At 35.7% G+C, this 12,197-nt stretch overlaps 2 protein-coding genes across 10 annotated transcripts in view; one reads left to right on the top strand and one right to left on the bottom strand.

Annotated features, from left to right (window-relative positions):
- Nucleotides 1–2,280, top strand: part of HERC4 (HECT and RLD domain containing E3 ubiquitin protein ligase 4) — a 153,268-nt gene extending 150,988 nt beyond the window's left edge. The window contains exon 27 of the mRNA XM_045437581.1: nucleotides 2,240–2,280. Within this exon, the coding sequence (XP_045293537.1) occupies nucleotides 2,240–2,260 (21 nt within the window). The 3' untranslated portion in view covers nucleotides 2,261–2,280. The remainder of the gene's footprint in view (nucleotides 1–2,239) is intronic.
- The window catches only part of SIRT1 (sirtuin 1), a 64,960-nt gene that overhangs the window by 8,943 nt on the left and 43,820 nt on the right, over nucleotides 1–12,197 (bottom strand). For 8 of the 9 annotated variants that reach the window (XM_045437584.1, XM_045437588.1, XM_045437583.1 and 5 more), the window contains 4 exons: nucleotides 10,769–10,921; nucleotides 2,987–3,134; nucleotides 1,678–1,757; nucleotides 397–583 (listed from right to left, as the gene is read on the bottom strand). In XM_045437584.1, the coding sequence (XP_045293540.1) occupies nucleotides 397–583; nucleotides 1,678–1,757; nucleotides 2,987–3,134; nucleotides 10,769–10,921 (568 nt within the window). Of the gene's footprint in view, nucleotides 1–396; nucleotides 584–1,677; nucleotides 1,758–2,986; nucleotides 3,135–3,658; nucleotides 3,784–10,768; nucleotides 10,922–12,197 lie in introns of those variants that run through there. The other variant, XM_045437591.1, reaches the window with a different exon arrangement.

The following is a 12,197-nucleotide window of genomic DNA, read 5'->3' as shown; positions in this document are numbered from 1 at the left end:
TACTGTACCTGAAATCGACTAAATTTGAAAGATCGACAACTATAATCAAATTAAGACTAAAAACACACAGATTAAGATCACACGTTTCCTGAACATATGTAAATCAGCTGAAGCTAACTCTTGTCATATTAAGAACACATTCCACTGAAAAGTTGAACTGTTTCCCTTGTTGGAATTTGACATTACTTCTGTTTTGACAACTCTTCCACCCAACCCCTGCACCAAAGTATCATATTAACCAATCTTTGTGAACAAAAATGTCACCTAAAAAATAAAACTGGCTCTCTACCACTCTTTAGCCAGGAAGAGAGTAAGATCATTGGGATCCAATGTACAGACCCCACAAACCATGGCAATATATATAGAAGTATTCTCTAAAAATCATCACCAACTTACTTGGAATTAGTGCTACTGGTCTTACTTTCAGGGAAGACCCAATAACAATAAGGAGATCAACTTCATCTTTGTCATACTTCATGGCTCTATGAAACTGCTCTGGTAAATTTTCACCAAAAAAGACAATTTCTGGTTTCATGATAGCAAGTGGTTCATCAGCTGGGCACCTAGGACAACGAGGAACCACCTACATGTTCCAAATTTTGGTTAAGATGGGGAGGAAAAAAGAAAGCTGAAGTTAGAAATAGTCAACATTTACACACTAAGAATGCATTTCAAAATGATCAAAGAAGTTGAATCACTATGTTGTACACCTGAAACTAACAGAACACTACATGTTAACTATACCAGAATTAAAATTAAAAGCAAATTTAATTAAAAAAAAAAAAGAATTAGAATTCCCACATAAAAAAAAAAAATTTCAAACTGAAGTATAGAAACCTGTGGAACGAGCTACATGCTAGAAGTCCTGAGGGGAAAAAAATAATCAAATAAAACAGAAAAGCCGTGGATAAATAGTAGGGAAAACTGGATACAACCTCAATGGCAATGTCAACTGTCAATTAGTTACTTTATTAACATACAGTGAAATAAGATGGTGTTATTATTGGTGTATGTAGGTATTATAGTATCCATGTGGACCTACATTTGATATTTAAGAGTCCACTGCGGATTAAGAGAAACCAGCATCTGTATATATGTATACACACACACACACACACACAACTTAATCCTTTAAAAAATGTAAGAAATGATTCCATTATAACATGATACCCTCACTATGTATGATTACATATGCAGCTAAGTACACAGAATTTATATCTCGATGGTTTTTATTCTCTGCCATTATTTTCTTGCATTTTTCTTGGCAGTGATCATACATGAAACATCTTTTACAATAAATTTTTTAATGTTTTAAAGAATTACCAAGAATTTAAAATTCAACATCCAACAGGCACTTTTAAAAAGGAAGAGTAAGGAGAAACTCTAATAGAGCAAGACTCCACTTATGATTTGCATTTTTATTTTAACTTAGATATTTTATTTTAACTTAAGATATTAAGGAGCCTATTTCATCATTTTAGAGACATTATAGAGCAATGTTTCCAACTTAAGGGATTAAAAGTTTCTTGTATATTTCCACATCAGAATTCCCAGTGGTTAACACTCTCTTTCTGGATCTTTCTGTCCCAGATACTTTCAGAAAAAAAAGAATTTGGAGGCAAAAGAAGAAACAGATCAAAAACAAGCACAATTCCTCAAGTATAGGTGATGAATTACCTGATTAAAAATATCTCCTCGTACAGCTTCACAGTCTACTTTGTATTTACAAATCAAGCAAGAGGCTGTTGCAAAGGAACCTAAAACAACCAATACACACATGCTTTATTAAAGGAATATTTCCATTTCTTAAAACATACCACAAAGGTATAAAAGAGAATTAAGACTCCACAGGGGAATCTCAGGGATAATTCAAATACTTATATATTAAATACAGACAGAATCCAATCCTCAATTATCGAGATGTTGATATAGTGACACTTCCTAAAGCTATTCTTTTTTGTTGTTGTTTTAAGTGAATTCTAGCCACAACATGGGGCTCAAACTCAGAACCCCAAGATCAAGAGTTACACATTCTACTGAGCCAGGCAAGCATCCCAGAGTTGTTCTTTTTAATAAAATAAACCAACTCCCCCAGAACTAAAACTCTGCAGAATTGAAAGATGACAATTATGTGACCTTAGCCGAATAGCTGTACATTAAAAACAGTTCAGGGGCACCCGGGTGGCTCAGTAAGTTAGGCGTCTGACTTTTTTTTTTTAATGTTTTATTTATTTTTGAGACAGAGAGAGGCAGAGCATGAGTAGGGGAGGGGCAGAGAGTGAGACACAGAATCTGAAGCAGACTCCAGGATCCGAGCTGTCAGCACTGAGCCAGATGCAGGACTCAAACTCACAAACTGCAAGATCATGACCTGAGCGGAAATCAAGAGTCGGACTGACAGAGTCACCCAGGCACCCCATGTCTGACTCTTGGATTTCGGCTCAGGTCATGATCTGATTCATGGGACTGCGCCCCAGGTTGGGCTCTGCCCCGGCAGTGCAGGGCCTGCTTGGGATTTTCTCTCTCCCTCTCTCTCAGAATAAACACATTTAAAAAAACAAAAAGTTTAGATTTGTAAGAAAATGGTCTGTTCCTACTTGTTTTAAAAGTCTTCTAAATTTCAAAATTTTATACAGTTTAACTACCCTGTTCCTATAGTTTCATACCCTAAAGATGTCATATTTTCCTTACATAGCTAGTATTACTTTTGTAACCAAAAAAGGTTATTTAGAAGAATTTAATGGAATACAACGGCTACTCCTTTTGAAACACAATAGAACATTGATCTGATGTTTTGTACAATTAAGTATCAAGGCCAATACTTCTGGTTTCATTTTTTTGCATTCTACTTTTTAAAATTTATCTACTATTGATCAGTTAACATGACTAAATAAATCTCCATTCCTGGATGGTAGCCTACTTTCTAATCCTATTTTTTCCTATAAGACTAACTAAATAACAGAAAGTAATTCTGAAGTTTACGAACCATGACACTGAATTATCCTTTGGATTCCTGCAACCTGTTCCAGTGTATCTATGTTCTGAGTATAGTTCCGAAGCAGTTTTCCTTCCTTATCTGACAAGGCTATGAATTTGTGACAGAGAGATGGTTGGAACTGTCCAGGATATATTTCCTACATAATGCAAAAGGTAGAAAAAATATTAAAGAAATAAGTATAACACACATGTCACATTTAGGTTTAACCAAAAACTACCATGATAGCCCCCATGTATAAATAAATTAAAAAACAGTACATGAGCATCTCAAAGCATCTAGATGATTGCTACACACACCTATAAAAGGATTGCTGCTGTAATATGTATAAAACTCAGCAATTAGTGAACTTGGCCCCTTGAAGGAAAAAGTCAACCATAAGCATCTCTAATAAATGTTAATAGATACTTTAATAAAAGAAGAAATATACACCTGAGAATATATCTAAATTTTGTTGGCTGCAAATTCAGGTTTGTTTTTTGTTGTTTCCTCTTTTTAAGGAAAAAGAAAAGTTTAAGTTGAAATTAAAGTTATCAAAGGTATGGTGACTTCTTTTAAAAACTAAAAAAGGCACTGTCAACACAATATTAAAAGTTGTTTATTTATCATTCATTATAAATATCAACCTGTTGGAAGTTTAAAGCTAAAGTTTTAATTCCTTACCAAAATTGTTTTCCTTCCACTGCACAGGCACATACTGGTATAGTATAGAGTTGCTCATGAATGCTGAGTTGCTGGATTTTGTGTGTGTGTTTTTCCCCCCAAATAATGCTTCAATGCTGTTTCTTCTTTAAAAACAAAGAATTCAGATATACACATGGCAAAAAGATCAGAGAAAAAGTATCAATTTTGGTCCTCTCAACTTTTGACAGTGTTTTTATTAAATTTCATTTAGTAAGTGACTATGGCAAAGGAAGTTTCTTCTCTACTTTTTTCTTTAAAGTAGTAATGCTACCTACTTCCTTACCATTCATTACAGCCTCTACCGTATTACAATGCTAGCAAAAAATCAGACACAACCGTATGTCCGTCAATAAGGGACCGGTTGTAGAAATATAGTACATCCATAATAGTGGAGTATGCAGCCATTAAAATCAATGTGAGAGGTCTAGATGTACTGACCTGGAAAATGGTCCTATGACATGTGAAAAAAAGCAAGTTAGTCACCAGTGTGTATAGTTTTGTTTTTGTTGTTTTGTTATTAAGAAAAACGGTATTTATATGCACATGTATATGCTCATATAAACATCAAGAAAAATACAAACAAGCTATAAATAGAGGTGGGGAAACTTTCAATTTCTGACATTATACAAAAAAGTTTAAGAACTTTTTAAATGTTAACCTACTTAACATTTCAAATAAAACATCTACAGGGATACCTTTTACATAAAAATAATAAGCAAATCTCATTATAAAAACTACCATGTACATGTCCATAAGCAACTGAAAATACTATACAAAATCCAAAAACTTTGCCTCGCATTGAAAATTTTCTCATGAATTTCACGGACAATTTTGCAATGTAAGAAACAGACAATGCATATAGAAAGAAGTACCAAGTGAAGGGCTTATTAAAGCCATGTTTCATAGAAAATCGAAAGCTACATTATGCTTTGAACCACTGGACTGTGCTATACTAACCACTGTTTTCTCCCCATGATGCCTTGTTTTAGTACATTTATTTTTTTATTTTTTTTTTTTAATTTTTTTTTTTTTCAACGTTTATTTATTTTTGGGACAGAGAGAGACAGAGCATGAACGGGGGAGGGGCAGAGAGAGAGGGAGACACAGAATCGGAAACAGGCTCCAGGCTCCGAGCCGTCAGCCCAGAGCCCGACGCGGGGCTCGAACTCACGGACCGCAAGATCGTGACCTGGCTGAAGTCGGACGCTTAACCGACTGCGCCACCCAGGCGCTCCACTGTTTTAGTACATTTAAAGGATTAAACATCATAGTGGCTTACTAAGCTCTCTCTAGAAATGGCTGTTAAAAGTATTTGTACAAAAAAAAAAAAGTTTTTACAACAAATACTACAATATGCTAGGCTACAAACAAAATAGGCTCTAAAATAATGACAGTGAGAACAGCATGCCAAACTCATGATATAAACAAATGACTACCTCCAGCACATGCTGGGGAACAAGAGTACTAAGACTTGACCTTCCTGGATTGACCTTTTCTGTGCCTTATCATCCCCTATTCCCTCTATTTTTTAAAGTAGGCTCCACACTATTTATTATAATGCTGCAGACCAGGCTGAAGACTGGGTTTTTACATTTTAATGGGTTGGAAAGGTAACCAAAAATGACAGCATTCCTGTATCATCCACAAAGAAACTCACATTTACTACTCAGCCATATACTGAATAGGTTTGTGGACTCTACTGTAGACATATACATCCCCATTTTGCAGATGAAAAACCTAAAGCACAGAAATAACTTGCCAAATGTCACAAGAGGCAGTACATAGCAGAGCTATCATTCAAACCCAATTTTGACACCTAAGTGTGGCTCTTAACCAATAATGCATACTGCCTTTTTAATTTTCAATCTCTTGACATCACGTTTCCTACTTCTTTTAAGCTAATATGCACCACTGCTATTAGGTATTCCAAGCTAGTCTAGTAAGAATAGTAAATACAATTTGGGGTGCCTGGTTGGCTCAGTCAGGCGTCCAACTCTTGATTTCTGCTCAGGTCATGATCTAACAGTTCATTAGTTTGAGCCCTACGTTGGGCTCTGGGCTGACAGTGCCAAGCTTACTTGGGATTCGGTCTCTCCCTCTCTCTCTGCCCCTCCCCTGCGTGTGTGCACTCCCTCTCTGTCTCAAAAATAAACCTAGAAAGTATATATACTTCAGGGGCGCCTGGGCAGCTCAGTCAGTTGAGCATGTGACTTCGGTTCAGGTCATGGTCTCACAATTCGTGAATTTGAGCTCCACATTGCACTTGCTGTTGTCAGCACAGAGCCAGCTTCAGACCCTCTGTCTCCCTCTCTGCCCCTCCCCCACTCTCTCAAAAATAAATAAAACATTAAAAAAAACACACTTCATTTTGCACAACTTTGGGAATACAGCAAGCTGGAATTCCAATCACCTTCTAACTTAAAAACACTCTTCAAGAATCCATGACCTCTCCACAAACCAGTGCAGAAAAGCAGCCCAATCGGAAAAAACAGCTAAGAACAAACAGACAATTCAAAGATATACACATGGTCAGTAGTGAAAAGCATTCATCCAGGGGCACCTGGGTGGCTCAATTAGTTAAGCTCCCAACTTCTGCCCAGGCCATGATCTCACAGTTTTTGAGTTCGAGTCCCACATCGGGCTCTGTGCTGACAACTCAGAGCCTGGAGCCTGCTTCAGATTCTGTGTCTCCCTCTCTACCTCTCCCCCACTCATGCTCTCTTTATCTCAAAAATAAATGAACATGAAAAAAAATTAAAAGAAAGTATTTACCCACACTAATAAACAAAAACAAAACATTAATATAAGAAGATGCTAATTTTTATCTATTAGATAGTTTAAAATGCCTTAAAAACAACTCTAGGGGCGCCTGGGTGGCGCAGTCGGTTAAGCGTCCGACTTCAGCCAGGTCACGATCTCGCGGTCCGTGGATTCGAGCCCCGCGTCAGGCTCTGGGCTGATGGCTCAGAGCCTGGAGCCTGTTTCCGATTCTGTGTCTCCCTCTCTCTCTGCCCCTCCCCCGTTCATGCTCTGTCTCTCTCTGTCCCAAAAATAAATAAACGTTGAAAAAAAAAAAATTAAAAAAAAAAAAAACAAAACTCTAGACAACGACTAATAGAACTAATTAAAAATACTATGCAGCCTTTTCTTAAAAATGAGGTATATCTGTTAAGTGCCTTTATGAAACTATTTCCAATATTAAGTAGTACAAACAAAAGTAAGGTAGAGAAAAGGGTGCATGACTCTGTTGGTAATTATTTTTAAAATGTTGGAAAATTACAATAATGCCCTTCTCCTATATATAAAAATAAGTTTACTCATTCTTTTTCCTAGAAAGATACCCAAGAATACATCTTATGCATCTTAGTACCCTTTGAAGAACGAGAGGTAGAGAGGACTGAAGGGGGAAGCCAACTAAAATATGTGTTTTACTGTTAGAAGCAATTTTTAAACCCTAAATACAACAAACCCACACCCCCACACACTTTTTGAAAAGTATTTTAATGCTAATGAAGTATCGTGGAGGATTTTTGGGTGGGTAGGGAACAGGGGCATGCTTAAATCAGCCTTTTTTTATTTAAAAAAAAAATTTTTTTTTACATGTATTTATTTTTGAGAGACAGAGCATAAGTGGGGGAGGGGCAGAGAGAGAATGAGACACAGACTCTGAAGCAGGCTCTAGGCTCTGAGCAGGGCTTGAACTCATAAAATGTGAGATCATGACCTGAGCCAAAGTCGGATGTTTAACCGACTGAGCCACCCAGGTGCCCCCTAATTCAGCCTTCTAATACCCTTCTGATAGGTGTGTATCTTATTCCACCTTTCCAGGTAGCAGTGAGACAAAACATATCAAGACCCTTAGCAATTTCACGTTTGGGAATTTATCCTTAAGAACATTGGAAACATACCAAAAAGGGCAATCAGAGCAACACTACAACAAAAGTAAGCAGGAAGGATTCAAAATGTACTCTTGTGGAATTACAGTACATCACTTGATGAACGTTATGACCATCAGTTTAATAGATAAAAAGTTTATTAAATAGAAAATATAAAGATAAAATAACCCATTCTTATAATAAAAATATAATATATATTTCAGCTATAAAACTATATTTACATTTATACATAGGCAACCCACATACACATAGGTATTAAAATTGTCTTCAGATAAATGGGGCTGTGGCTTTTTTTTGGGGGGGTTGCATTTTATTATTTTTAGATAATGAGCTAGTTTTAAGATTCCTTAACTTTATAACTACAGAATCTCTTATGTTTGCACATTATCGATAAAGTGATAATTTACTGAATAAATATAAACACAGGTTTGGAATTAAGGTCATAAAAATTCAGTTCATATTTCTCTACTTTTTCTTGATTTTTAATTGCTTTAGGGTAAAAAATATTCACTGAATTCAATATAGGATAGCATCTATACTCTCTGAACACAGTCCTTTTTAACAACAAAAAAAGTTATTTACATATCCTCAGTTTCACCTTAAATCTTAATATAACCATTCATTTTGACCATACCAGTGAATTATTTTAGACTCCTGAGAACCTTGACAACTCATTATCATTCCAAACCCTTACTATGCAGGAGGGTAATGGTTCAGAACATAGCTATACAGCTTTAACGTTGGGCTTAATTATTCCTATATACAAGAATTCAAAGAGATAACCACAGGTAGACACACTGTAATACAGCTGTGCTCAAACACAGAGCAATTATACAGGGGGTATTTGGCAATGTCTGGAGGCATTTGATTGTCAAGACTGGGAGTGAGAGTGTTATTAATAGCACTTAGTGGGAGGAGGCCAGGAATGATGCTCTATATCCTACAATACATAGGAAAGCTGACAGCAAAGAATTACCCACCCCAAAATGTCAATAGGTTGAGAAACTGCTCTAATGGGCCAGTAACCTCTTTAACACACTTCTCTTTTACTTGGAATTTCTTGTCTAAAAGAAATCTATGTTTCTTCTCAATAATTATATACAACCAATGCCTCCATACATGTGTAGAAATTCTTTCCTTCCAAAATGTCTAAATTTCACCAGTAGTATTTCCTCTCTTCATGGCTTCATATTAAATTCACTTTCTCATAACTGACAAAAATCATAAGCTGATTTTATGAACTTTCTGCCAAGTTAGAAAAACTGGTAAACAATTTTATGTTAAAAATATTTATGTAGTATTTTAAGAATCTAGTAAAATACTGTGTAATATTTACATACCCTCCCCATCCACATTTTTATGTCTTTCATTCTTTGTCCCTACTTATTTCCCCTTAAGCTTTTTCCTATTCATTTTTTAGACCCAAATTAACTCAGTCTTTTACCATTACATCAATTAAGTGCTTTTTTCCCACTGTATTAACTAATACACACAAATTCTCAAAACTTTTATAGAAGTGAAAAATGCTGCCTCTCCACACCTTTCTCCCAGGTGGCACAAAAGATGTACACAGTGATTATAAAACGTTATAACACATTAACAGTGTGCCATTTTTACTGTATCTCACTTATTTTCTCTTCTGCATGGTCTAGATTTCTATTAAGTGTACTTTTGAAAGTCCCTACCATGTATCTTTATCAGAGTAATTCTTAATTATTTCTACACATTCTTATATATCAAAGCTAATTTAAGCTACAACTGAGTACCCAGTCTGTATATGAGACAACAAAGGTTTCTTACCCTTGCTATTTCTATTCTCAGTTACCACATTTTCCATGTGTCAGGTTACTACTTTACTAGGCAACTTAATATATACTTAAGATAGGGAAAAAAGCTGACCAGTTAGTTTGGGCAACATGTTTCCTCTCAGAATAAAATTTAAAGCAAAAGTCTAGTGAACATTATATAAATGCAGTAGTGAATCAACTTTTATCATCAAATATAAGATCAAAGTAATTTCTAGTTACTTGCTGGCCCTCTAAGTGTTGATTTCTGCCAACTAGAGCTATTAGAATGTGAGTGTCCTAGGTCCAATTCAAGAAACCTATAATTAAGTGATATTTCATTGTTCTTCAAAATCATGCAGTAGTACCACTAGCACTGGAACATGAGAGCTTTTCCAAGTTATAATAAATAGACCATATGGTTTGAAAGTAGCACTCTTTAATTAAACTACAGGTTCCTTTAACTTCTAGATTTATGAAAAACTAGTCAATAATACAGAAGACCCTAACTTATATAATGAAGTTTAGCGATTAACAATTTTACAATTTCTTTCCATAAGACTATAGAATAAAAAAATAAAAAGTTTTTTAATGACTCAAATCTCCTGGGCATGGTATAATGTAATTATCAAACTTTATACTCTACAAGAGGACTGCCCAATAGAAATATGTGAGCCATGTACACAATTCAAAATTTTCTAGTAATCACATTAAAAAGCATGAAATTATAATTTTTGACACAATATATCAAAAGATTACTTCCACACATAATCTGTATTTGTTATGATATATTTTCTATTTTTTCCATACTACGTTTCCAAAATCTGGTATGTCTTCCACACTTACATCACATTTCAATACACTTAACCACCAAGAGCCCTTTGTGGCTAGTGGCTTCTCAACTAGACAGTGCAGCCCTAGAGACTCTAGAGCAAAATAAAGCAAACGACTAAAATGCAACCTAAGAATCTTCACCCCTAATCACAATTTTTTTAGGCAAATCCTCATGTGTTAAAACCTGACTACTATAAAACACACCTAAACAGAGATTACAATGCTTATGACCCATAAAAAATATTAAAAATCAAAACAGTGATGTTACTTTCATATGGTTTACTAACTAAAACAGTCTGAGTAATGTAAAGGCCATACTAAAGTGCAGATTTGAATAATATGAAATAATTTCTTCTTTAAACATAAGCCCAGTCCTAAAATGAAAATTAAATGATAGCCCGTTCTGGGAAGAAGGAAATTCTGACTGAAATAACTTTATTTCAGTGATCTTACCCTGCCACAGTCCTAGTGCCCAAATAGCAGACAATGAATGATAAACTTAAGAACGCTAAATGTGAATAAAATCTGTTTTCACAAAAAAAAGACCAAAGAACAGCTAGAAGACTTCATAGTACCTTTGCAAACTTGAAGAAAGGTCTTGGATCTTTTCTGAAATATTCAATATCAAACATTGCTTGAGGGTCTGGAAGGTCTGGGAAGTCTATTGCAAGGCGAGCATAAATACCATCTCTTGACCTGAAGTCAGGTATTCCACAAGAAACAGAAACCTGAAAATATGCATGGCATAATTTGTACAATTAAATCTTTTACCTCTATATTTATAATTACTAATTCTTTCATCACATAAGTAGGGAAGAACTGAAAAATATTTTACTTTAAAATTTATTTTGGGGGAGGGGTGCCTGGGTGGCTCAGTCAGTTAAGTATGCAACTCGTTTTTGGCTCAGGTCATGATCCCAGGGTCTTGGGATTGAGCCCTGCACTGGGCTCCATGCTCTCTCTCTCTCTCTCTCTCTCTCCCTCTCCCTCTGCCCCTGCCCTCCACACACTCTCTCTCTACAAAACATTAAAAAAAATTTGTTTTGGGGAACAAAAATACTGTCCTACTCTAATTTCAAATTCAAATAAAAACAAAACCACCAGTATAATGAAAATCCACCACATTTTCCATTCATAGTGGGGTAAGGAATTTTAAGTCAGGCTATTTTTCTTTTCAGGCTAATTTCAAACCTTTAAGCATTTAACCAACAAATTAAAGCAACTGCAATTTGAGAACAGAGTAAACCATTTCAAATTATTTTAACTAGAAAGCAGGCAAGATTTTCTATCACAGTCAAGTATTTCCAAAAACAAAAACCAAAAAACTGTCATCTGGTCAGGGTTCTACTTCAAGAATATTAAATTACTGTATTATCTTTAAAAACTCTTATCATAGGGGAACCTGGATAGTTCAGTTGAGCATCCAACTCTTGATTTCAGCACAGGTCCTGATTCCAGGGTCATGGGATCAAGCCCCATGTCAGGCTACTCACTTAGTGTGGAGCCTGCTTGAGATTCTCTCTTTTTCTCTGCCCCTCCCCAAATGTTTGTTTATTTTTGAGAGAGAGAGAGACAGAGCACAAAAGAGGAAGGGGCAGAGAGAGAGAGAGAGAGGGAGACACAGAATCTGAAGCAGGCTCCAACTCACAAACCGCAAGACCATGACCTGAACCGAAGTGGACGCTTAAACTGACTGAGCCACACAGGCGCCCCTACAGTATTTTAATTCTTAACGGACACTTCAAACAAGGATTTCAGAAGTTAACTTCTTGTTTCACAATTTTATCAGAGTTGACTCCATTTTGACCTCAAAGTAAAACTAGTCTAAATCACATCTGGGAACAAAGCAAAACGATACTCGATAATCATTTATGATTAACTAGCACTCTGCCTTAACTCAAAATGGCAAAAAGCAGGACTGAATTTTACTCCAACAGTCGCCCTAGGTCACTACTTGTAACATATTCTGTATTCAACACACAATAAGAGCCTTAGGTAGCTAGT

Source organism: Leopardus geoffroyi, chromosome D2 (genome assembly GCF_018350155.1).
Source record: "Leopardus geoffroyi isolate Oge1 chromosome D2, O.geoffroyi_Oge1_pat1.0, whole genome shotgun sequence".
In the NCBI taxonomy this organism is placed as follows: domain Eukaryota; kingdom Metazoa; phylum Chordata; class Mammalia; order Carnivora; family Felidae; genus Leopardus; species Leopardus geoffroyi.
Note: the sequence above shows the minus strand (reverse complement) of the source record. Positions and strands in the feature narration are given on the sequence as shown.